At 41.0% G+C, this 25,425-nt stretch overlaps 4 protein-coding genes across 8 annotated transcripts in view; 2 read left to right on the top strand and 2 right to left on the bottom strand.

The window, feature by feature from the left end:
• LOC115167519 (glucocorticoid receptor) overlaps positions 1-5,881 on the top strand; it is a 55,904-nt gene extending 50,023 nt beyond the window's left edge. For both annotated transcript variants that reach the window (XM_029722003.1, XM_029721994.1), the window contains exon 9: positions 1,850-5,881. In XM_029722003.1, coding sequence (XP_029577863.1) covers positions 1,850-2,002 — 153 coding nt within the window. In that variant the 3' untranslated portion in view covers positions 2,003-5,881. The remainder of the gene's footprint in view (positions 1-1,849) is intronic.
• Positions 5,882-9,243: 3,362 nt separating this feature from the next.
• Positions 9,244-12,035, top strand: LOC115167514 (putative fibroblast growth factor 1). Its single transcript, XM_029721979.1, has 3 exons — positions 9,244-9,546; positions 10,415-10,518; positions 11,069-12,035. The coding sequence occupies exons 1-3, from the start codon at positions 9,372-9,374 to the stop codon at positions 11,267-11,269; spliced, it is 480 nt and encodes a 159-aa protein (XP_029577839.1). The 5' UTR covers positions 9,244-9,371; the 3' UTR covers positions 11,270-12,035.
• Positions 12,036-12,155: 120 nt separating this feature from the next.
• On the bottom strand, positions 12,156-20,912 carry LOC115167501 (NEDD4 family-interacting protein 1-like). Of its 2 annotated transcripts, XM_029721958.1 has the most exons (8): positions 20,733-20,912; positions 15,474-15,579; positions 15,086-15,225; positions 14,847-14,916; positions 14,434-14,558; positions 14,204-14,270; positions 13,791-13,899; positions 12,156-13,528 (listed from the first exon to the last, which is right to left on the bottom strand). In XM_029721958.1, exons 1-7 carry the CDS (start codon positions 20,766-20,768, stop codon positions 13,793-13,795), a joined length of 651 nt encoding a protein of 216 aa, XP_029577818.1. In that variant the 5' UTR covers positions 20,769-20,912; the 3' UTR covers positions 12,156-13,528; positions 13,791-13,792. The 2 variants fall into 2 exon arrangements, with proteins under 2 accessions (XP_029577818.1, XP_029577826.1); XM_029721966.1 differs by lacking the exon at positions 12,156-13,528 and having other exon boundaries at positions 13,788-13,899.
• Positions 20,913-20,982: 70 nt separating this feature from the next.
• LOC115167482 (glucosamine-6-phosphate isomerase 1) lies at positions 20,983-25,177 on the bottom strand. 3 transcript variants are annotated; one of them, XM_029721931.1, is made up of 7 exons: positions 25,048-25,177; positions 24,554-24,693; positions 24,308-24,409; positions 24,002-24,184; positions 21,992-22,176; positions 21,553-21,727; positions 20,983-21,335 (listed from the first exon to the last, which is right to left on the bottom strand). In XM_029721931.1, the coding sequence occupies exons 2-7, from the start codon at positions 24,675-24,677 to the stop codon at positions 21,286-21,288; spliced, it is 819 nt and encodes a 272-aa protein (XP_029577791.1). In that variant the 5' UTR covers positions 24,678-24,693; positions 25,048-25,177; the 3' UTR covers positions 20,983-21,285. The 3 variants fall into 3 exon arrangements, with proteins under 3 accessions (XP_029577791.1, XP_029577805.1, XP_029577798.1); XM_029721945.1 differs by having other exon boundaries at positions 24,554-24,681; XM_029721938.1 differs by lacking the exon at positions 25,048-25,177 and adding an exon at positions 24,850-25,016.
• Between the last annotated feature and the right edge of the window lie 248 nt (positions 25,178-25,425).

The raw sequence follows: 25,425 nt of genomic DNA, 5'->3' as shown, positions 1-25,425 counted from the left end.
TGGTCTGGAACTCAGTGCTGCCTCCTGGTGGTCTGGAACTCAGTGCTGCCTCCTGGAGGTCTGGAGCTCAATGCTGCCTCCTGGTGGTCTGGAGCTCAGTGCTGCCTCCTGGAGGTCTGGAGCTCAGTGCTGCCTCCTGGTGGTCTGGAGTTCAGTACATATGAGATTCATGTTTCAGTTTCTGTACACATGGCACACAGCTAGATATAGGATTCATGTTTCAGTTTATGTACACATGTCACACAGCTGCAGTGGCTTGCGAAAGTATTCACCCCCTTGGCATTTTTTCTATTTTGTTGCCTTACAACCTGGAATTAAAAAGGATTTTGGGGGGGTTTGTGTCATTTGATGAACACAACATGCCTACCACTTTGAAGATGCAAAGTATTTTTTATTGTGAAACAAACAAGAAATAAGAGAAAAAAACTGAAACCTCGCATGTATAACTATTCAACCCCCCCCCCCCCAAAAGTCAATACTTTGTAGAGCCACCTTTTGAAGCAATTACAGCTGCAAGTCTCTTGGGGTATGTCTCTATAAGCTTGGCACATCTAGCCACTGGGATTTTTGCCCATTCTTCAAGGCAAAACTGTTCCAGCTCCTTCAAGTTGGATGGTTCCACTGGTGTACAGCAATCTTTAAGTCATACCACAGATTCTCAATTGGATTGAGGTCTGGGCTTTGAATAGGCCATTCCAAGACATTTAAATGTTTCCCCTTAAACCACTCAGTGTTGCATTAGCAGTATGCTTAGGGTCATTGTCCTGCTGGAAGGTGAACCTCCGTCCCAGTCTCAAATCTCTGGAAGACTGAAACAGGTTTCCCCTCAAGAATTTCCCTGTATTTAGCGCCATCCATCATTCCTTCAATTCTGACCAGTTTTCCAGTCCCTGCTGATGAGAAACATCCCCACAGCATGATGCTGCCACCACCATGCTTCACTGTGGGGATGGTATTCTCGGGGTGATGAGAGGTGTTGGGTTTGCTTCAGACATAGCATTTTCCTTGATGGCCAAAAAGCAACATTTTAGTCTCATCAAACACCAAACATGTTTGCTTAATTTTTTTTGCCCACTCTTCCGTAAAGCCTAGCTCCGTGGAGTGTATGGCTTAAAGTGGTCCTATGGACAGATACTCCAATCTCCGCTGTGGAGCTTTGCAGCTCCTTCAGGGTTATCTTTGGTCTCTTTGTAGCCTCTCTGATTAATGCCCTCCTTGCCTGGTCCGTGAGTTTTGGTGGGCGGCCCTCTCTTGGCAGGTTTGTTGTGGTGCCGTATTCTTTCCATTTTTTAATCATGGATTTAATGGTGCTCCGTGGGATGTTCAAAGTTTCTGATATTTTTTTATAACCCAACCCTGATCTGTACTTCTCCACAACTTTGTCCCTGACCTGTTTGGAGATCTCGGTCTTCATGGTCCCGCTTGCTTGGTGATGCCCTTTGCTTAGTGGTGTTGCAGACTCTGGTGCCTTTCAGAACAGGTGTATATATACTGAGATCATGTGACAGATCATGTTACACTTAGATTGCACACAGGTGCACACTATAGATATGGGATTCATGTTTCAGTTTCTGTACACATGTCACACAGCTAGATATGAGATTCATGTTTCAGTTTCTGTACACATGGCATACAGCTAGATATGAGATTCATGTATGAGTGGGTTGTGAACAATGATATGAGAAACGGTGACAATTTTGCAATGTTGGGACATGATGTGTGTTCTCCTGTCATTATTCTAGCTATTTGTGGTTTAGTGTCTCTGTTTTGTTTTCAATGTACACCAAGAACATTTCTGTGACCAACAGACAATAAATAAACATGTCAAATGTTCTGCTTTCCCTTTTAGATGGTTGGTGGGCTGCTGGATTTCTGCTTCTACACGTTCGTCAACAAGTCTCTGTCGGTGGAGTTTCCAGAGATGTTAGCAGAGATCATCAGCAACCAGTTACCAAAATTCAAAGCCGGGAGCGTCAAGCCCCTCCTCTTCCACCAGAAATGACTGTGTGGTGCCACCGCCACTGGCCGTGTCCACCACCGAGACACAATGCCTTAAAATCCCCTCACCTTCCCCTGACCGAGGGAGACAGGGAGGAAGAGAGGTTGTTTGGGGAGAAATTATACAATGTACAGGGGTTTGCTGATTTTTGTGGATGAAACAAGCGCCATCGAGGAGGAAGGAGAGATTTGTCTAGAGAAGACGAGACGGAGAGAGCAGAGGATTTTTGTTTTGTTTAACATCAATGATCTATGATCCGGTATATAAAATAAATGTTTTCATAAGTTTAAGTATAATCAAGGATTGAACTAAACTAACCCTTTTGTGTTTTCTCAGGTGTATGACCCGCAGAACTTAACAATATCTAGATGAAATAAGTATCTATGTACAGATTATTATGATGATGAGGATGTCTAAGTTTCTGCTGCCACAGTATATACAGTTTATTATACAGGTCATTTCTTACCTCGGCAAAGGTAACACTATAACTATCTTGTACTGTTATTCAACAGGTTAACCCACTGTGTATTCCTCAACCTACTGTTGTTTTTAGGACGTTGTTGTAACAGAGTTGATTATCAAGTCACATGACGTTTTGTTTTCTTCGTAACTGTCATTTTCCAAAGCATGTTGCATAGCTTTTTTTTAAAGTCAGTCGTAACATGAGGAAATCGTTTTATATAATGAAAGCATACAGTTCACAGATCTATCTTTGTCTACATTAAGCTACCTGCTGGCTGCCAGGTTTACACCGTCGATCAGAAAAAGGGAAGAAAAAAAAATGTGCCTTTTTAGCCATTCTCTCTCTGACTGTCCGAGGATAGATATTCTTTTCACCATCACGGTTGATCCTCAGTGTATGTGATTGTTTTGTTTCTATTACATGCAGTTGCAGTCCGTTTTCCTTTTTACAATGGCTGCCGTGTTCGTCTGTTGCTATTGCAGCTCAGTTATGGCTCCTCGGTGTAAACTATAACAATAAGATCAGTAGATTTAAATAATACTCCCAATCTGCATACATTATTCACCTGATCTCTTGTACACGTCTCATTTTTAAATACTATTTTAGTACAATGACCTGTGAAAGTACATAGTAAAGAACGTGGCTTTAACTCTATTGGATGTTTGTAAAAGGAAGCTATTAATTGTCACCTTTTGAACTTATTTTTGTCAGCAAAAGTACTTTTGTCCATCGGTGAACTAACACCTTCTTCCTGTTGCTTTTGTTTTAACTGTTGTTTTGCTGTTTGTTTTTTTGCCCATTTGTCATTATTGGAATGTTTCGGAGAGAGCGATGCGTCAGCCAATCAAAAATGGAGAGTGCCGATTCCATTTTTTTTTTAATGTATCGACAGCCCCAAAACCAGAAGAGCTGGTTGCTATGGTTTCCCCTAAGATTTGATGGGAAAATGGCTGTTCTTGAATTGAGTTCTACAGTAGTTCTTGGCCTCTTAAGGAAGATATAAATAGTAACAGTCCAAGTCAGAGGGCCCAGTGTTGACCCTCAATACTCTATATGCTGCTTTCTGTATGAACACACTGGTGTTTGAATGGATAGTGGAGTGGTGTGTGTGTGAATGAAACATGGGTAACTTGTCATTATTAATACTTATAGCGCTTACATTCTGGCAACAGTGACATATCACTGACATATCAGACAATTTGACCATTTTATGAGATGAAAACCAGCAATACACAGGGGTTCTGGAGAACTGACTGATGGACCCTGGTCTAGGACAACCTCCCACTGCTACTCTCACAACAACCCCTTGCCCACCTAGTCATCTTGCTTACAACATCTCAGCTCTTATTGTTTCTCTCTCTCGCTGTGTGTGTGTGTGTGTGTGTGTGTGTGTGTGTGTGTGTGTGTGTGTGTGTGTGTGTGTGTGTGTTACTCAAAAGTTTTCCAGTAAAGCACTTAGTACTAACATCCTTCTCTGTCATCTTGTTTCTCACTCAAACTGTGAGCGTGTCCCAAATGACTCCCTGTTCCCTTTGTAGTGTGTTACTTTTGACCGGGGCAAGGCTCTGGTCCAAAGTAGTGCACAAAATAGGGAATAAGGTGCTATTTTGGACGTAGTCTGTAGCTTAGTGGATGAGGAGGGGAAAAGACATCAACCAGGAGACATTCGGCCCGGCAACAGAGGACTGGGGTTTCCCAGTCCTCTAAGGGGAAATAGTTTTCTTCTAAAAACATGTTTTCATTGTAATGTAATTGTATGGTGTTGTCACATTCCGTACATTTGAGGGGGATTTGAGAGAATTGTTAACCCGAGACGTGAAGCCATTTTGAAAAGGTGGGATGTGTTCTAACTTTTTACCTAACCTGCATTAAAAAATGCAATGCCAGTTATTTGTTTGCTGTCATTGGTCTATTTACATGTTGGAAAACTGACATCTCTTATTTTGTGATTTTCATACACTATGCCAACGTCTAATAAGAAGCTACATTAGTGATTTTTAACAACAACTAGATCATACTCCGCTTGTTGTCATTGGTTAAAAATGTATGTGGTCATCTATGTTCACTGATGGAACTGTTTTTAAAACCAAAAACTTTCAGTTTTGATTCCCAGGGTGTGTTTTTCTGAAATAATGATTTAACAGTCGGGTTAAATAAAAGCTCACCTGGCCGGTCAGGTACGTTAGTTTCATACATACTGGACATGCACAAGTCATTTGATTTTCTCACTACTTGATTAGCCATTTGTTAACTTCCCAATCTATCCTAAAGGAAAACATTTATTTTTCTTTCAATGGTGATAGAAAAGTAGTTCAATAAAATTAGAAAATGAAGTCTCCCCGCTTGTGGATTTCCTATGGGTTACTTTCACATTCAGTGTGGCTATAAATCATTCTCTGCTGTTGCCTTTCATATAACAGGTATGAAACCACAAACTACTACCAAAAATGTATTGGTCTCTGTGGAATTGTATTATGCAGTACATTTTTTACAAGAAAATCTGAAAATATGCAATAGAAATGACAAATACCTGAGTTACATGTGTTGCTCTAAACAGAGATTATAGACATGTACTGTCGTTTTCTTTTTTCTTTTCCAATATAAGCTATTTTAGACAGAAAATGTTCACTTTAGTGAATGAACTCTGCAGGACAGATTTTCAGGAAAAGTTTCAAGTGTCAATATATATACCATTTATTTAGACCACACAGTTCCAGTATATTAGATTTTCTACCAGGTGGCCAAAGCTAATCCAGACTCAAAGTTTCCCTGTAGTTTTAGTAGCTCTTGGAACGACAGACTTACAGGACTTTGTCGTATAACACATTTTATATTTCCTTTTTTGTGTGGCTTTGGTCAAATGTTGTGTAGTACTAATATTATGAATATAGTCAGTCAGTCAAAAAACTTCACACAAACTGTTTGTGAAAGTAATCAACCAGCTTGAACCTGACAATTTGCACTACCCCAAATATTATTTTGAAATTCTATTTTGTATAAAACAGACGTTAAATTTGAAACGTATTATCAAGGGCAGAAAGATGATGATGATGATGATTCACAGGTATATGCTTTCCTTTGAAGATGACTTGTTTAGCTTATACACAATTTTAATTATGTACATATAACCCAATGTAAAGAAAAACAATGTGTTGTATTTCTCCCACAAATAATAGTTTTCTATATCGTCTGTATTATTGCTCATCTGTATTAGGTCATGTTGATGCTTTTCCTTCCATTAAATGTTGAACTACGTCTTCGTTGTTTGTGGTACCTATTCAAAACAAGAAATTGTATGCAGATTGATCATGTTAACTCACTTTATCTGAACAATGAAAAAAGTCGCGTCAGATATACTTTTAATAATCACATTATTACAATAATTAATCAATGGTTCATTCAATAAAGAGGCTTTTCCATTCTGGGGCTTATTGCTTTGATTTGTAACCTTTTATTATTATTTAACTAGGCAAGTCAGTTAAGAACAAATTCTTATTTACAATGACGGCCTACAACGGCCAAACCCAGACAATGCTGGGTCAATTGTGCACCACCCTATGGGACTCCCAATCACCGGTTGTGATACAGCCTGGATTTAAACCAGGGTGTCTGTAGTGATGCCTGTGATGCAGTGCTTTAGACCGCTGCACCACTCGGGAGCCCAAGGACTAGACTAAGGACTAGATCAAATGATTTCCTTGGCTAGCTGCCAGGAGACCTATTCTAGTTTATGGAATTGGACTTTAAATGTCTTGGCACTGAAAGAAGCTCCTACACCAACCTCCACTTTCATGTCAGTCTTTTTTTTCTCAGAATTTCTATGACCACACGTGATGCCCCAAAGCCAGTGATAATGTTGGGAGAAAATAGCTTGTTGTTCCTTATTGAGGCCCCATAGCCTGATCCCAGATATGTTTGTACTGTATGGCCAACTCCTATGGTTGTGTGCATACCAAACATTTTTCCATGGCAAGACGGCACAAACAGATCTTGGACCAGGCTACAAGGCTGTAGCTCTGCCAGATTCCAGATGGTCTCTATAGTGAGACTGTTGTAGAGGGTTTTCTGAATGGACAGTTGACTGACCCTGATGTCACGCAAACTCTCAAGTCCTATCCTGGTTGTCAAGGGAGATTGGCTCCCACCTCAGGAATGTCACGACGTGGCCCTTCTGGGTGTATATTGTACCCCCCCCCCCCACTCTCCCACATCAGGTTTTGCAATGATCAAATTCCTGGTAGAAGCTCTCAGTGTGGAGGGAGAGAGCCTATGGAGGACAAAGACAATCTCCTTGCCAAAACTCCTAATCCCGAAAATGGGAGAATTAAACAATATTTATATTTTTGAGAATGTGGGAATGGTCCGTGGACACTTAAGGGACAGTCATGTCGAGTGTGTTTCATTTAGTGATCTCATGAAGGACAGGAAACGCACATTACTGTGTCTTTGGTTGTGTACACTTCTCAATTTTGGGGTTTGCATCTGAATGTGGTATAAAATATCTGATTGAATATGAAACTATTTGTGAGGAGATGTAATGTGATGTTGGTCTTCTTAATGAGATACTTGTTTAGATATAAAGTTTTAACAAGTCAGTGGCCACGCCCCCGTGATCTCTGGTTGACAAACCAGACGCTCTCTGTCGACTGACTATTCAGCAGACGGACTGGCAATCGCAGAGAGGGACAACAAAGGCTGACACTCGTAAATATGTAAAACTGCAATTTCTTTTTGAATGAGCGGTTGTTCATGTTCAAAGTATTAGTAATTTCTATGTATGTAGTGAATCCACTCTGAGTTTCCTGCTCTTGAACTGCCCCACCCCTTTCCTTTGTCTACCAAGCTGTCATATCGGTTTCGTACGCTAGCGAATTTTTCTTTGTATCATGTAGTAACCAATGTATGACCTGTGTGTGTGTTTATTTAATTATGTGATTGATTAAGTCAGTAAGTAAATAAATAATTAAGCCAATTTGTATATCGCAGATTCATGATTCTATGCTAGGGATCGTGCAGATATCCAAGGGTTTGCGACGTTCAGTAATGAGACTGATGAGGTACAATTCATTAATAAGTGACTCTTTTCATAAGATATCAAAATATCAAGAAATTGACGCTTTATAAACAACATGTTCCCGTGGTGCCCCGACTTCCTAGTTAATTAAAGTTACATGATTAGTTTAATCACGTAATTAAATTACACATAGAGAATTTATTTGATAATATACAGTCTTCACATTTAATGATAGTCAACGACACGACAGGAATGTGTATCCTACTTACTGGTTCCCAAATGACTTTTTATTGACAATGTTGTCCTAAATGTACTTTGTAAGGGTGTAGTCTTTGTTTTATTACTTTGTTTAAGGGTTCCATTCAATTAAGTATTATTTATTATTGTTGTATGGTGAAAGATGAGGCCCCCAAGGATTCCTGTGAACTGGGATGGATAATTTTACCTTATAGCCTAGTAGCCATGGTTTCTCTTGTTAGAATAGGTTTGATTGAAATATTAATTTATTTGCTCAGATTATTCTCATTGAGATTCAAATCTATTTGGGTAAAGAGGTGAGGGCCTGTATTCTCTCACACCAGGAGTGGTAATCTCGGATCAATTTAGCCTTTTCAAATCAAATGTTATTAGTCACATGCTCCGAATACAACAATGTAGTTTCAAAAAATATGGATAAGAATAAGAGATAAAAGTAACAAGTAATTAAAGAGCAGTACAAATATAACAATATATACAGGGGGGTGCCGGTACAGAGTTAATGTTCCGGGGGCACCAGTTAGTTGATGTAGTATATACATGTAGGTAGAGTTAATTAAAGTGACGATGCATAGATGACAACAGAGAGTGGTGGTGGTGTGGAGAGGGGAGGGGAGGGGGGACAATGCAAATAGTCTGGGTAGCCGTTTGACTAGATGTTCAGGAGTCTTATGGCTTGGGGGTAGAAGCTGTTAAGAAGCCTCTTGGACTTGGCGCTCCGGTACCGCTTACTGTGTGGTAGCAGAGAGAACAGTCTGTGACTAGGGTGGCTGGAGTCTATGTCAATGTTTAGGGCTTTCCTCTGACACTGCCTGGTGTAGAGGTCCTGGATGGCAGGAAGCTTAGCCCCAGTGATGTACTGGGCCATACGCACTACCCTCTGTAGCTCCTTGCGGTCGGAGGCCGAGCAGTTGCCATACCAGGCAGTGATGCAACCAGTCAGGATGCTCTCGATGGTGCAGCTGTAGAACCTTTTGAGGATCTGGGTACCCCTGCCAAATCTTTTCAGTCTCCTGAATAGGTTCTGTCATGCCTTCTTCGCGACTGTCTTGGTGTGCTTGGACCATGTTAGTTTGTTGGTGATGTGGACACCAAGGAACTTGAAGCTCTCAACCTGCTCCACTACAGCCCCGTCGATGAGAATAGTGGCGTGCTCGGTCTTCCTTTTCCTGTAGTCCACAATCATCTCCTTTGTCTTGAGAGATCATAATTAATAACATCATAGGAGGGGCCTAATCCTAGATCAGCACTCTTACTGATGCTTCATGAATAGTTTACTGGCCCTGGTCCAAGATAACAGGAAGTGCCAGCAGGTGTATGTGTAACAGGTGTCACTGTTGTATCCCAATAGTGTGTTTCTAATTTTAATCCTCCACATCCTTGGTGCGAAAAAATGTAGGCTACGTGTACGCGACCTCTTTGTTGGTCAGTGCTCTGCTCCCCCACGACCAAAACGCGCGTGACCACACATCATTGTTGCTTCTACGGGTGACTATAAAGTCCAAACATGTTCCTGTTTGCCATCAAAAGGCGATTTTACTAACGGGTTGTTTTCGTTCTTGCCGCAGAGCGCGCATCAGGTGGTTATTCTCAGGTGGTCAGACCCACCGTCGTTATTTTAATATAGAGCTTATCCAAAAATGACGGATGCAGAAATAACGTTTTTACCGGTGGGGCAGGATAATGAGAGATTCGGAAGTAACCTGCTCGACAATAAAAAGCTGACCCGCCTATACTGCATGAATGGCGGACATCATCTGCAGATTCTCCCGGATGGGACGGTGGAAGGCAAGAGGGACGAGAATGACGTTCACAGTAAAAACAGAAATACTATAATATTTCAGTGGCTTTTTGTTTAACAAATGAATAAAAATACTACTGTATGTAAATAATATAAACATCTGTTATTAATTCGGCTATTATTTAGTTTATTGAATTGTTCATCCAATCAAGAAGTTTATATTTATCTGCATAATTAACTTTATATTCAACTGTAATACATTTATGTTGATGCATGCTCTAATGGTTTGCAAAAGTTCACAATCGACCTAAAATAATGGCCATTTCCAGGCTGTTAAACTTCAGTAAAGATAATCATCAGTCTCCCACACTGTCATAATGTCCCATAATAATTGTATGGCTCAATAACAAGGACAGTGTATGTGTGAATGACTGAAAGCCGCTCTCTATAGATGGTCGGAATGTGTGGGATATATTTAGACTGCAACAACACAGCTGTTTATGCGCTGTCTGAAAAGATGCTGACAGAGATCTCTTCACAAATACTCTCGCAGATTTGCAGACAATGTTATTAGTAATATGTTACAGTTATTAAAAGCTCCCAGTTGCATAACATCTAGAATTAATACTGAGGCTATTGAGATGACCGTTTTCTCAAAGCAAAGTCTCTGAATGTTGCATAATGACATGATAACTAAACGGCGACAATAACAAAGGTAGCTAACTCCAGTGTTTGAAATAGTAACCAACTTCCAGCATGCTTGTCTACTTGACTTTATTTCGGTTTGTCCTTCTAGTTTGTGTCTATTTGTTATCGTGTGGAATTTTATTTGTAAGCATGGTTGGAATGCTTGTCGTGGACTTATTTTGTTAGTTTGTCCTCCTGTGTGTGGGGGCTCTCTGTCTTTGTCTGACGTTGCCTTGTACCCTTTCCTTGTCTTAGCGGTCCTGAGGGTGAAATCTGTGGACCATGGTGTGGTTGTCATCCAGGGGACAGAGGCAGGACGCTACTTGGCCATGAGCAGTGAAGGAAAGCTATACAGTTCAGTGAGTATTAAACTGTCTGTATGACCTCTTCACCCTCCCTAACTAGCCTAGCCATAAAAGTCACAGAAACGGTGCTGTTTTAACATTGGCGTCAACACATTCATTTAGGATAGTGATAGGAGACATTTACAATTATTATCCTTCAAATTATTATTTTACATCATTCAAACTGTTTAGGACTATCTATAGCCTTTTAAAATGTAACTTTTATTTAACTAGGCAAGTCAGTTAAGAACAAATTCTTATTTACAATGACGGCCCTAACCTGGATGACGCTGGGCCAATTGTGCGCCGCCCTATGGGACTCCCAATCACGGCCGTTTGTGATACAGCCTGGAATTGAACCAGGGTGTCTGTAGTGACTCCTCTAGCACTGAGATGCAGTGCCTTAGACCACTGCACCACTCAGGAGCCCACCCCCAGAACCTTACCAATCTGTTTTGGATTACCTAGAGCCTTTGACCACCCACAGGTAATCTAATCAACGGTCAGCATGTGTTTGTGATGACTAAGTAGTCTGACTATCTGGCTTTCTGTCTCTCCCATATAGTCGATAGTAACTGATCAGTGTTATTTCCTGGAGAAGATTGAGGTGAACCACTACAACACCTACCAGGCCCAGAAGTACGAAGACAGGAGTTGGTACGTGGGACTGAAGAAGAACGGGAAACCCAAACTTGGCTCCAGAACCCACATAGGGCAGAAGGCCATCTTCTTCTTGCCACGGCGGTTGGAGAGCACAGGGGAGTGAAGGGTGTAACAGGGGTGCATCTGAAATGGCCAAATGTAGTGCACTATATTGGGAATAGGGTGCCATTTTAGACACATCCATTCCAAGGTGCTCAGTGGGAAATTGCAGGCAAACAGACAGGCTAATCAAACCGTATTTTAAATGTAAACTAGTACTGAAGCTTGAGTTGCAGGTTATAAACAGCAGTTATGCTTTCACCGACCTGTTATAGATGCTGTCATCTGTATAAACTATTATAGCTATATGATGGACATCTGACTGGTAGAATCATGCTAAAACTTGACCAAATTATGCATTCCACTCCACGCTATAACTGCAATCTACTTTATGCTGCTAACTAGACATCTAGAATGTATATATTTGTTGATGACTATTGCCCACTGTGGTCCTCTGTGGTCCACTGTGGTCCTCTGTGGCCCACTGTGGTCCTCTGTGGTCCTCTGTGGCCCACTGTGGTCCTCTGTAGCTCAGTTGGTGGAGCACGGCGTTTGCAACGCCAGGATAGTGGGTTTGATTCCCGGGACCAGCCGTACTCAAAATGTATGCACACATTACTGTCATTCGCTTTAGATAAGTGTCTACTAAATGGCATATATTTAAATGTAATATCAAATATTGAATCATGACAACACTAATGATATGTAGCCTATATATGGAAATGATATGAGTAGTGTCTCTCACCAGCCAGTTGTTATAGAAAGCTGATGGAAAAGGTATCACATACTGTACATTGAAAACCATTAAAAAAAACCCTATGGGAACTGTAGTAGTTGGTGTCGAGTCATTGCGTCTTTCAACCACAAGGTGTCAGTGCTGTACAACATTTTACAATAAGCCTTAAATCTCTAGCAAAGCCTGCACACAATACCTGGAATAGAGATCTATCTGGCTTTTGAAAGTGACATTTATTAGACATTAAGCTTTTTACAGTTTAAAACAATATCTCATAACAATAAAATCCCAAGGATGCAGCTGTACTATTTCACACAGAGACCAGAGAAATGTGTGTCTAGGACTGGGTTTGAATCGTAGCTGTGCTGTACCATTCCACATTAAAGGCTAAGCAAGAAATCTAAACTGGTTTAAAACAGACTGGCTGGCATACAGGGTGATCCGACAGCATGTTCGAGATCATTTACAGTTAACAATATGCCAACAATTGCCTAAAGAGAAAGATCGACAAGTAGAGTATAATTGCTCGTCTTCTTACTAAATCCAATTAGTACGGTCATAGACCAGTTATAAATTGCCATTTCACCCTTATGAAAGCTCTATACTCACTGACTAACTACAGGTACTACCATTTGGTCGTGTATTGTTGATTTCATTGGGAGGAACTCCCTGGCATGTTATTAGTAAGTTTCTAAAAGTGCACCTGCTTACATTCTCTGTTAGCATCATAGTTTTTCCATACGCAAGGTTTTTTTTCTCTCTACACAAACAACTGTATGACTTGTACAACAAAAACACTTTGGACAAAATCTTTACCTTAAGATGTGCACATACGATACCTTACGTTTGAGGTAGGTGCGCATATAAAAAGGTAGGATTCTGTCTTATAGGAATAATTCATGATGACAAATTTTAGCAAAGAACTCTGCCCTTTACTGGCTAGAAATAAAGGGCAACGCTTCATATGAAGCCAACAGGTATAGCGCATTATTACTTGTTATAAGCATGTAGAAAACGTCAATGTTGTATTACAAACTCAGAAATTGTAATACCAATATGTGACTATTTTTTTTCCATCTCATGATTACTATGAGCTGGTGACTACTATGAACATAAAGGTGTTACAAGTGCTTATGACAAGTCTTATAATGCATTACGACTGCATCGTAATGCATTCCACTTGTGGGCTTTGAATAAAGTATTAGTGAAATAAGACTGATCCCTTGAGGTGCAGATGCATGCTAGTACACTACCATTAAATGATATAAGGCATTACACATACATTACAGACTGAAAAATGTCAAATAGCACTTAACATTCGCCACTAATGAGTACATACTATCATTATCCATTAATTACGTTTTTCAAATAAAATAAAACAATTGATGTATTTAATTCCTGAATGTTACAAGAGTTGTATTCATCAAGATTGTGTTTTTTTCCCCCATCCTGCTGTGTTGTGATGGTTATCTGAGTCGTTTGGTTTTAGACTTCTGCAGTTTTGTTGCCGTTTGTCGGTATGATGCTTTTCAAACATCCAGGATTCTCTATCCAGATTCAGGGACCTTTTGTTTATTCAAAAACCAGCTGTGAAAAGTAAACAGGAGATAAGTTAATGGTGGAGATCAGTATCTCTGTAGGAGAAAGGGTGGTTTACTATGCACCATGTTTGTTTATGGTATATTTACATGTAACCAGACTACATTGGAAGGAAACTAGTGAGTGGAGAAAATCTATATGATTTGATAGAATACTAATACTTGTATTTCTTAATAAAGGACCAGGCTTATGATTTGATAAGGTCGTATTCTGCTGTAACACAGGAATGTTGTGTGAATTAGGGCCTCACCTTCAGTAGATGAACAGGACTCTCGTTCGGGGCAGTGTGGCGTAAGTAGGGTCGGCCATTTTGCGAACCCGGGAGTAGTTGACGAACCCTCTGACGAACAGCATGAAGCCTGTAGAGTCACAGACAGACAGACAGACAACAGCATGAAGCATGGAGAGTCACAGACAGACAGACAACAGCATGAAGCCTGGCGAGTCACAGACAGACAGACAGACAACAGCATGAAGCCTGGCGAGTCACAGACAGACAACAGCATGAAGCCTGGAGAGTCACAGACAGACAACAGCATGAAGCCTGTAGTCACAGACAGACAGACAGACAGACAACAGCATCCGTTCCATGATCATCTTTCACACATTTCATACACATGAAATCATTCATTCAAATAGAGTTCAGACTTAAGCTCCACTTACCCAAAGCCAGGAAGACCCACCACAACCAGTACTGCCCATCAAAGTAGCCAGGGAAGTAGGTGGAAAACTGGAACGTTCAAAAGACAGTAAAAAAAAACAGAGGACCAGTCGTACACACAATAGCATTCCAAAGCATTTAGGGCTGGGCTGGAACAAAAGCCTGAACTCCCCGTAGTACTCCAGGACCAGTGTTGTAAAGAACAAAGAGGTGATATGTGTGTTGATTTTACCCGGACTATGAGAACCCATTTGATGAGAGACAGGCCGAACCCAGAGATGGCGCCGTAGCGACCGGCTGCAGAAGTGGTCAGACAGAAGGACAGGAAGAAACCAATCCAGTTGAACAGGAATGCCACTGGAGACGAGGACAATCAATCAATCAATCATAGATCACCAATAAGAAGAGGCTCATCAGTTAACATGCTTGTCGTTCACCACACATAGACCATGATGCTTTGTGAGAGATTATACAACAGCTTTTCTAATTGCACAGAATTCCACCTCATGAACCGGTTGGACAAGTCCCTGGCATGGCTTAATGTCGTTGCTTTTTTTAGTGTACCCATGAACCCACGAGATGCAGACAGACATTGTCTGTCCATAACAACAACTACACTGTACAGGAAACAGAGAGAAGACTTACTGAAGAAGGTGAGCATAAAGATGCCATCATTCCCTATGCGCAGCTGGTCAGCATCGTCAAAGTCATCCTCCTGAAGGGAGAAAAAGGGAATGTACGTTTTGGTTGTCAGACAACTTCCAATGATGATGGTCAAAATGTGTTTATTTAGGATGCAGGCTCTCACAATAATAAATACTAGTGAATCTGGAGTTATCAATGCCTGAACAATGAATACCGCTGTGAAAGGAGGACAGACATACCACAACCCTGCCAGGGACCAGAGGGATGCCGGTCTCAGCTTTGGTCCTCTCTGCTTCATCATAGGAGGGCAGTGTGGTAGCCACGTTGTAGGACGGGGGGTTGGGGAACCTGCCTGCATCCTCCTTGTAGTCAAAGAACGCTGCAGGGGAAATGGTGCAGAAAACGTGACGCAGCACATCACTGTTGGCTAGTAGCAAGGTGAATGTTGGGAGCTCACTAAAACACCACAGCTTTATACTGTAGCCTTTTCTTTACAGCACTAGAATAACTATATTACAATATTCAATTCCTGACTTGCGTATGAAACCGTCCTCAACCCCATATGAGATGAGTCAATATATTGCCAGTTACTGTGTGTAGTGCTATGGATGGACAGAGGCCAATTACCTGCATTGGCAGCTGAGATGCTGCTGTAGGGGGGAGGGGCATCCAGGACAGCTGCTGGCTCCTCCTGAGGGGGTTGGGCTGCTGCTGGCTCCTCCTCATTCACCAGCTGGATGCAACACACACACACACAGACACACACACACACACAGTGGGATGATGCTGATGTTGGACTATTCTGGCCGTCAGACAAATTGACTGGCAACACCCCATCAGTGACATGACAGGAACCTTTGATACCTGAGGGGTATACTACAATGCAGGATCAATGAGTTAGCCAGCTAACTTTGATAATTAACAAGAAATAACTACAGGTGCCTACATACAGAGCCTTCAGAAAGTATTCAAACCCCTTGACTTTTTACACACTTTGTTGTGTTATAGCCTGAATTTACAATTGATTACATTTTGATTTTGTGTCACTAGCCTACACACAATACCCTATAATGTCAAAGTGGAATGATATTTTTCCAAATTAATAAAAAATGAAAATCTGAAATGTCTTCAGTCAATAAATATTCAACCCCCTGTGTTATGGCAAGCCTAAATAAATTCATTAGTAAACATAATGAGTAGCATGGTCTCACTGTGTGCAGTAAGTGTTTAACATGATTAGGGTTGCAAAGGGTCAGAAACTTCCGGTAAATTTCCAGAATTTTCCCAGAACTTTTCATGTGAAGTTAAGCCCTGGAATTTGGGGAATTTTGCTGAAATTCATCAAAAAAAAGTTAGCTAATAACAGTGAACGTTTTTTTGTGGGATACACATAAGGCAATTCTAGGTCTTGTGGCATATTTTGGTTAAACTATCCCCAATTCAATGGAATTGCAACCCTCTGCATGCACAGTGCATTCTTCCATCACATGTACAGCTGATTCTCAAGATCTTGCACACTAATGAGATGCTATTGTGCCCACACTACTACACTGTCTGAGCCAAAGACTAAATGCTTTGATTACAATACTGTGTGGGCTGAATATACTTTATACGACATGTGATTTTTTTGTTAACTAGTAAATTGTAGCTTACAGCAAAGTGTGTTTGAATAATTTCTAACAACAATTTCTGCTAGTTAGTTTTTGCTACCATGTGGGTTTTACCTGGCTTGAGCCTGCTAACTGAGGAGTGTTAATTCACCTGTTTCCATACCTGTTTCGTTTTTTTAAAAAGTATCTTACAAAGGAGTTGTTTATTCTAACTGCTTAACTATGTATCTGTACTTGGGTTTTTTAAATTTAATTTTTACTTTTTTTCTAATCTTACAGGAAAATGCCACGGGCACTAGCTGATACATGGAAACATTTCACTGCAGCTAATATAGAAGGAAAAGCTGTGTACATTTGCAAATACTGTGCCAAATCATATGTGAAGAATGCAACAAAGATGCATAATCATCTGGCCAAGTGCATAAAGTTCCCTCTGCGCTCACAACAAGCAACTTCTGACAAAAGTCAGGTGAAAATTATGAATCAGAGACCTTATCGATAGCAACAGCTCATGGTCTTCTGGAATCAGAAGTTTTTTGGACTCAATGGAGGAATGTAGTCAGAGAAATGCTGATGAATGTCTTGCTCGAGCTGTGTATGAAACTGGTTCACCTCTGATGCTCACAGGCAATGTATATTGGAAGAGATTTCTGAATGTTCTTCGCCCAGCATACACCCCTCCAACCAGACATGCTTTATCTACTCATTTGCTGTTTGCTGGATGCAGAGTTCAACAGAGTTCAAGTGAAGGTCAAGCAAATCATAGAGAAAGCAGACTGTATTGCAATCATCTCTGATGGGTGGTTGAATGTTTGTGGGCAAGGAATAATTAACAACATCATCATCTCCACCCCTCAAACAGTATTCTAAAAGAACACAGACACAAGGGACAACAGACACACCAGTCTCTACATTGCAGATGAGCTGAAGGCAGTCATCAATGACCTTGGACCACAGAAGGTATTTGCACTAGTGACAGACAATGCTGTGAACATGAAGGCTGCTTGGTCTAAAGTGGAGGAGTCCTAACCTCACATCACACCCATTGGCTGTGCTGCTCATGCATTGAATCTGCTCCTCAAGGACATCATGGCACTGAAAACAATGGATACACTCTACAAGAGAGCCAAGGAAATGGTTAGGTATGTGAAGGGTCATCAAGTTATATCAGCAATCTACCTCACCAAGCAAAGTGAGAAGAATAAGAGCACCACATTGAAGCTGCCCAGCAACACCTGTTGGGGTGGTGTTGTCATCATGTTGGACAGTCTCCTGGAGGGGAAGGAGTCTCTCCAAGAAATGGCCATATCACAGTCTGCCGATATGGACAGCCCCATCAAATAAAATTGTATTTGTCACATACACGTGGTTAGCAGATGTTAATGTGAGTGTAGTGAAATGCTTGTGCTTCTAGTTCCGACCATGCAGTAATATCTAACAAGTAATCTAACAATTTCACAACAACTACCTTATACACAAGTGTAAAGGAATGAATAAGAATATGTACATAAAAATGGATGGATGAGCGAGAGGATCCTCCTGGATGATGTATTTTGGGAGAGAGTGGTAAGCAGCCTGAAACTCCTGAAACCTATAGCAGTAGTCATTGCACGGATTGAGGGAGACAATGCCATCCTGTCTGATGTTCAGACTCTGCTTGCAGATGTAAGAGAAGAAATCCGTACTGCCCTGCCCAACACTATTGCTCCAAGGAGAGGAAACTGCAGTTCTGAAATACATCAAAAAGTGTGAAGACTTCTGCCTGAAGCCCATACAGCGTACATGTTGGACCCCATGTATGCTGGCAAGAGCATCCTGTCTGGTGCAGAGATCAACAAGGCCTATGGTGTTGTCACTACTGTCTCTCGCCACCTTGGCCTGGATGAGGGCAAGGTTCAGTCTGGCGATGTACACTTCAAGCAAGGGCTTTGGGATGGAGATGCAATATGGCAGTCGTGCCAACATATCTCATCAGCCACCTGGTGGAAGGGACTTTGTGGATCTGAGACTCTTTCCCCTGTTGCCTCCATCATCCTCCAAATCCCACCAACATCAGCCGCCTCAGAGAGCAACTGGTCCTTGTTTGGGAACACACACACAAAAGCACGCAACAGGCTGACCAATACAAGGGCCCATCCGGGCAAATTTGAGGCTTTTTAAGCCTGACAACAAGCCATCCTCAACAAGGTTGGAAAGTGACAGTGAAGATGAGGTGAATATTGAGAAGGTCCAGGGAGAAGACATGGAAGCCTGAGAGGAAGACAACCAAAGCTTTAGTTTCTAGATGTACGTTGAAAACGTTTTTGGGAGATGCGATGGATCATTGGGGATCATTCAATATAGTTTTTATTTAATCATTTATTTAATCAAGAATTTAATCATTTGCAATTATATCTACTTATGTTAAGGTAAAAGGTTTATGTTTCTGTCTCCATATGATATGGAAAATATATCCAATGCAAAAAACATCTACATTTAAGTGGTATAAATATTACATATATTTCCATTCATTCACACAGAAATTTTCCACCTCTAAATGTTCCCCAAAATGTGCAACCCTTAACATATTTGAAGGACTACCTCATCTCAGTGCCCCACACATACAATTATATTTAAGGTCCCTCATTCGAGCAGTGAATTTCAAACACAGATTCAACCACAAAGACCTGGGAGGTTTTCCAATGCTTCACAAAGAAGGGTACCTATTGATAAATTGTTAAAAACAAAAAAACATAAAAAAAACAGGAATTGAATATCCCTTTGAGCATGGTGAAGTTATTAATTACACTTTGGATGGTGTATCAATACACCCAGTCATTAAAGGTACAGGCGTCTTTCCTTACTCAGTTGCCGGACAGGAAGGAAACCATTTGGCCAATGGTGACCTTAAAACAGTTACAGAGTTTAATGGCTGTGATAGGAGAAAACTCAGGATGGATCAACATTGTAGTTACTCTACAATACTTACCTAATTGACAGAGTGAAAAGAAAGCCTGTACATAAACAATATTCCAAAACATGTCTCCTGTTTGCAATAAGGCACTAAAATACACTAAAACTGGATAATTTTTTTGCAAAGAAATTCATTTTATGTCCTGAAAACAAAGTGTTATGTTTCGGGCAAATCCAACAACACGTCACTGAGTACCACTCTTCATATTTTCAAGCATGGTGGTGGCTGCATCATGTTATGGGTATGCTTGTCATCAGCAAGGACTAGGGAGGGTTTTTTTTATGATAAAAAGAAACAGAATAGAGCTAAGCAAAATCCTAGAGGAAAACCTGGTTCAGTCTGCTTTCCAACAAACCCTGCGAGATAAATTCACTTTTCAGTAGGACAATAACCAAAAGCACAAGGCCAAATATACACTGGAGTTGCTTAACATGACAACATTGAATGTTACCAAGTGGCCTATTTACAGTTTTGAATCTGCTAGTAAATCTATGGCAAGACTTGAAAATGGCTGTCTAGCAATGATCAAGAACCAATTTGAGCTTGAAGAATTTAAAAAAAGAATAATGGCCAAATATTGTACAATCCAGATGTGGAATGGTCTTAAGAGACTTACCTAGAAATACTTACAGCTGTACTCGCTGCCAAAGGTGAATATAACACATATCGACTCAGGGGGTTGAATAATAATCTAATTATTTTTTACAAAATGTTTGAGTATTTTGTGTAGATCATTGACAAAATGTGGGGGAAAATTAAGGGGTGTGAAGGCACTTAATTGTTGAATCAATTAGACCATACCCATTTCAAGCTTGTCTCGGAACAATCTTATTCCCGAATATTTAGGCGAGTTAGCTGGCTAACTAACTGATCCTGTTTTGTGGTATACCTCTGTGGCATTAGTCTCAGATTGGTTGTCGACACCTATCAATGAATGTAGGCCTGCTGGTAGTGTGTTCTTGTGCAATCTTGATAGTAGTGATATTCAAATCTATGATTATGGTTGGTAACTAGCTAGGTATCTAGTTAATGTTAGCGGATTAGCCTTTCAACGGCCTAATAGGGTGGGACATGTCAACAGTTAGGTCGTCATAACAAACGGGCCTGTAGTTAGTTAGCTAAATGAGTTATACTAACTAGCTAACTACACTTAACCACCATAAAACGAGTTAGTAAGCGAACGTGTTAACCGTAACTGTCAAGTTAAATGTTGAAGACACAATGAGCTACAACGTTAGCAAAACTGGGCCCAAAGTCAAAACGACGTTTCGTTTTCCAATGCGAATTTTACTGGTTGTTATAAAAAATAAAATAAAAACTTACCTCCTGATATCTAACGTTGCTGATTTGCTCGGCCATCCTGGATGGACGTTGAGTGTTTGAAAATGATCACTTGTTTGTCAAAGTGTGAGCTGAATATAATATTTATACGCTAAGATTGAAACTAGCACAGGTCCGCCATCTTCCTTCCTTCCTTCCAGGTCTGGTGTCGTTCCTCCTCTTGCACTGTCATGTGATCCAGTGGAACTCAACACGACGTACTATAACGTTACGAATATATAACAAATACCGATTCATCTCCAAAGTTACTTTTATTACAATAACATATTGAAATACATTCAAAGTCATGTTTGTATCAAATTTAACAATGTAGCTAAGAAACCTGTTTTTATCGAAGACACATGTATTACATAATCCATGTAGCCTACTACAAGTAGGCATACTATTATGTTACATAAAAATGTAACTTTAAGCAAAACACAGTACAACACACACAATTGATCCTCCACCCTTGGCCACTGTCATATCCAGGAGGGTCTGGCATCAGTTATCCTGGTTATTGCAGGTTTCCTGATGTTTTTGCAACGCCCTCGTCTTACTTGGAAGGCAGTGGATCCACCAACTTGTTGTGCACATGCATCATCCCTGTAGGAGAAATAACAATAGGTCAAGTGAGTTACATTTCCACTTCATTCAAAAAATTTTATTGAAGAAAATAATGTATTCCTCCCGGGCCAATAATAAAACAAAACACACTGAATTTGAAAACTGACGGAAGCACTTGTTCATAAGCCATGCAAGCAGCACAATCATGGAATGAACTGAGAGGACAAAGTCCTTTAGTAAGTAAGTAGACCCTCACCTTGGAAGTACTTGACAGTTTTAACCCTCAGTTCCAGGGTAGCATCCTCGTCACACACAAACACAGTCTGAGGGTGCTGCTGAAAGGCTGACACTGTCCACATGTGGTTCACCCCTTCCTCTATGGCCTTGTACAGGGCAAACGCTTTGTGTGCTCCCGTGATGAGAATCATGACCTGGAGACATTAAGGAGATCATGTGTTATTATCATCATCCTATAAACTGTTATTACATGGTTATAGATTGTTATACACTAGTATTACATTGTTACAACAAAGCAGCAGTAAAATGACATAAGGTAATGTGTAACAACCTCATTATATAATCATTTAATAAGTATAGGAGCTGTAAAGGGACCAGTTGTCCATGAAAAATATGTTACAAGAGAAGACAGACCAGAAACATAAAGCAGAGACAGACATCTTGAATTCAGCTCTAACCTCTCTGGCGTCCATGACAGTGGCCACTCCCACAGTCAGAGCCATGGTGGGTACTTTAGACAGATCTCCGTCAAAGAAGCGTGCGTTGGCCAAGATGGTGTCCTGAGCTAGGGTCTTCACTCTGGTCCTGGACAATAGACTGGAGCCTGGCTCGTTGAAGGCAATGTGGCCATCCGGTCCAATACCTAACAGACAGAGTGGGTTACATTTGTTGGATTTTGATATTGACGTTTCAAAGTCTGTTGTTTTCTGAACTGGTTTGTGCTTGTGGTGTGTATTTTCTTCAATTATGTCATTGAAATATATAAGGGTCATAAAGGGTCTGAATACATAAGTACTTAGACCCTTTACTCAGTACTTTGTTGAAGCACCTTTGGCAGTGATTACAGCCTCGAGTCTTCTTGGGTACGACGCTACAAGCTTGGCACACCTGTATTTGGGGAGTTTGTCCCATTCCTCTCTGCAGATCCTGTCAAGCTCTGTCAGGTTGGATGGGGAGCGTCGCTGCACAGCTATTTTCAGGTCTCTCCAGATACATTCGATCGGGTTCAAGTCCGGGCTCTGGCTGGGCCACTCAAGGACATTGAGACTTGTCCCGAAGCCACTCCTGCGTTGTCTTGGCTGTGTGCTTATGGTTGTTGTCCTGCTGGAAGGTGAACCTTCGCCCCAGTCTGAGGTCCTGAGTGCTCTGGAGCAGGTTTTCATCAAGGATCTCTCTGTACTTTGCTCCGTTCATCTTTCCCTCGATCCTGACTAGTCTCCCAGTCCCTGCCGCTGAAAAACATCCCCAGAGCATGATGTTGCCACCACCGTGCTTCACCGTAAGGATGGTGCCAGGTTTCCTCCAGACATGACGCTTGGCATTCAGGTCAAAGAGTTCAATCTTGTTTTCATCAGACCAGAGAATCTTGTTTCTCGTGGTCTGAGAGTCTTTAAGTGCCTTTTGGAAAACTCCAAGCGGGCTGTCATGTGCCTTTTACTGAGGAGTGGATTCCGTCTGGCCACTCTACCATAAAGGTCTGAGTACTGCAGGGATGGTTCTCCCATCTCCACAGAGGAACTCTGGATGTCTGTCAGAGTGACCATTGGGTTCTTGGTCACCTCCCTAACCAAGGCCCTTCTCCCCCGATTGCTCAGTTTTGCCAGGCAGCCAGCTCTAGGAAGAGTCTTTGTGGTTCCAAACTCTTCCATTTAAGAATGATGGAGGCCACTTTGTTCTTGGGGACCTTCAATGCTGCAGACATTTTTTGGTACCCTTCCCCAATCCTGTCTCGGAGCTCTACAGACAATTCCTTCGACCTCATGGCTTGGTTTTTGCTTTGACATGCACTGTCAACTGTGGGACTTTACAGTGCATTCGGAAAGTATTCAGACCCCTTCACCTTTTCCACACTTTGTTACATTACAGATTTATTCTAAAATAGATTGTTTTATTTACCTCATTAATCTACACACAATACCCCATAATGACAAAGCAAAAAACATTTCTTATCAATTTTAGCATGGCTTGGTTTTTGCACTGTCAACTGTGGGACCTTAAATAGACAGGTGTGTGCCTTTTCAAATCATGCCCAATCAATTGAATTTACCACAGGTGGACTCCAATCAAGTTGTAGAAACATCAAGGATGATCAATGGAAACAGGATGCACCTGAGCTCAATTTAGAGTCTCATATCAAAGGGTCTAAATACTTATGTAAATAAGGTATTTTATTTATATATATGCAAGCATTTCTAAAAACCGTTTTTCGAGCTGTCATTATGGGGTATTGTGATGTCATTATGGGGTATTGTGATGTCATTATGGGGTATTGTGATGTCATTATGGGGTATTGTGTGTAGATTGATGAGGGGGAAAAATGATTTAATCAATTTTAGAAGAAGGCTGTAAAGTAACAACATTTGGAAAAAGTCAAGGGGCCTGAATACTTTCCGAATGCACTGTATAACAGAGTAAATATAATCAATATACTTAATACCATCGTATCAATATCCTCCCTACCTACCTACCTCCAACAAAGAGGTCAATTCCTCCAGCTGCTTTGATCTTCTCCTCAAAGGAATCACACTCCTCGACAAGGTTGGCAGCGTTACCATCCAGAATATGGGTGTTCTCCGATTTGATGTCAATGTGCTTGAAGAGATTATTCCACATGAAGGAATGGTAGCTCTCTGGGTGATTCCGAGCAATACCTGCATGATTTTAAAAGCAGTAATCACAGTTTTGTATGGCTTCTCATGCTGTGAAGAATGTTGATACTGTATGGTGTAGAAATAGAAGGTGAAATAGAGAAGTATTGTAAAGGTGAAGCGTACCCACATACTCGTCCATGTTGAACGTTTTGACATACTTGAAAGAGATCTCTCCTTTCTTATAAAACTCAATCAGCTTCTTATAGCATCCCAGAGGGGTACCTCCTGGGGTGTACATTGGGGAGAAATATTGTTAAATCAATGTTAATGTCTTTATATAGACACATTTGACGAATGATTATTATGATTGGACCATTGCCTGTACAATGGAAAGGAAGGCGTGCCCTGTAGAATCAACTGATTGCTTACCTGTTGGGAGTCCTAGAATGAAGAATCTGTCTGGTCCAGGGTTGAAGCGAAGGATTTTATTCCTGATGTACTTGGCAGCCCACTCACCAACTTGGTCATAATCATTCAGGATGATCAGCTTCATGGTCCTAAATTACAAGCTTTAAAATCACAGCCAAACTTGGATGGTGAATACAGATGTTATTGTATCAGAAGGAACAGATCTTGAAGCAATATTTGTTCTCCACCAAAACAAGCAGACTTTAGACCCATAAAATGAGGACTTGCAGCAGGAAGACGTACTAAAGTATCCCTACCCGAATTGACGGGGGAAGTAGACCAAATCAAACTATACTAAAATGCATTGACGGCTCTTTGAATTAACTGCAAATGTTGAATCCACTGTACTTGAAAACGGTATCATGCATATCCAAAACCGTCCGCTGATGACGGTTGTACTGGCGTCTTACTTTGTGCATTAAGTAAATGAAAAACAAACGCATTGATCAACTTACCGAATCCGCCTTTCCCCTTTAAAATACTTTTTTTGTTGATAAAGCAGGAACCTGTGTCATATGACTGACGCAGCTGCGGGAGGAGGTCTTGCTGAACGTCTTGATAACAGATTGAGGAACGCTGAATGTCGAGCGGGATGAAGAGGCAAACCTTCCTTTCAAATTCAATTCTATTGGTCGCACACATATTTAGCAGATGCTATTTCGGGTGTAGGGAAACGCTTGCGTTCCTAGCTCCAACAATACACACATCAAACAGTTAAATGATGGAATTAATATATAAATATTAGGACGAGCAACGTCGGAGTGTCATAGACTAAAATACCGTGTAAACATGGAACGAGTAAAGCAGTATGTTTATTAAAGTATACAGGACAG

This window comes from Salmo trutta, chromosome 3 (genome assembly GCF_901001165.1).
Source record: "Salmo trutta chromosome 3, fSalTru1.1, whole genome shotgun sequence".
In the NCBI taxonomy this organism is placed as follows: Eukaryota; Metazoa; Chordata; class Actinopteri; order Salmoniformes; family Salmonidae; genus Salmo; species Salmo trutta.
Note: the sequence above shows the minus strand (reverse complement) of the source record. Positions and strands in the feature narration are given on the sequence as shown.

Bases quoted from the DNA above. Each gene is read 5' to 3' on its own strand.
- LOC115167482 (XM_029721931.1), bottom strand. From the start codon at position 24,677: ATGAAGCTGATCATCCTGAATGATTATGACCAAGTTGGTGAGTGGGCT. The intron at 24,410-24,553 runs GTAAGCAATCAG...TGTACACCCCAG, and splicing joins CATTCTAGGACTCCCAACAG to GAGGTACCCCTCTGGGATGC. The intron at 21,336-21,552 runs GTGAGGGTCTAC...TTTCTCCTACAG, and splicing joins AACTGTCAAGTACTTCCAAG to GGATGATGCATGTGCACAAC.
- LOC115167514 (XM_029721979.1), top strand. From the start codon at position 9,372: ATGACGGATGCAGAAATAACGTTTTTACCGGTGGGGCAGGATAATGAG. The intron at 9,547-10,414 runs GTAAAAACAGAA...TCCTTGTCTTAG, and splicing joins GGACGAGAATGACGTTCACA to CGGTCCTGAGGGTGAAATCT. The intron at 10,519-11,068 runs GTGAGTATTAAA...TCTCCCATATAG, and splicing joins AAGGAAAGCTATACAGTTCA to TCGATAGTAACTGATCAGTG.
- LOC115167501 (XM_029721958.1), bottom strand. From the start codon at position 20,768: ATGGCCGAGCAAATCAGCAACGTTAGATATCAGGAG. The intron at 14,559-14,846 runs GTAAGTCTTCTC...CCTCGTCTCCAG, and splicing joins CTTTATGCTCACCTTCTTCA to TGGCATTCCTGTTCAACTGG. The intron at 13,900-14,203 runs GTAAGTGGAGCT...GTGACTCTACAG, and splicing joins GTGGGTCTTCCTGGCTTTGG to GCTTCATGCTGTTCGTCAGA.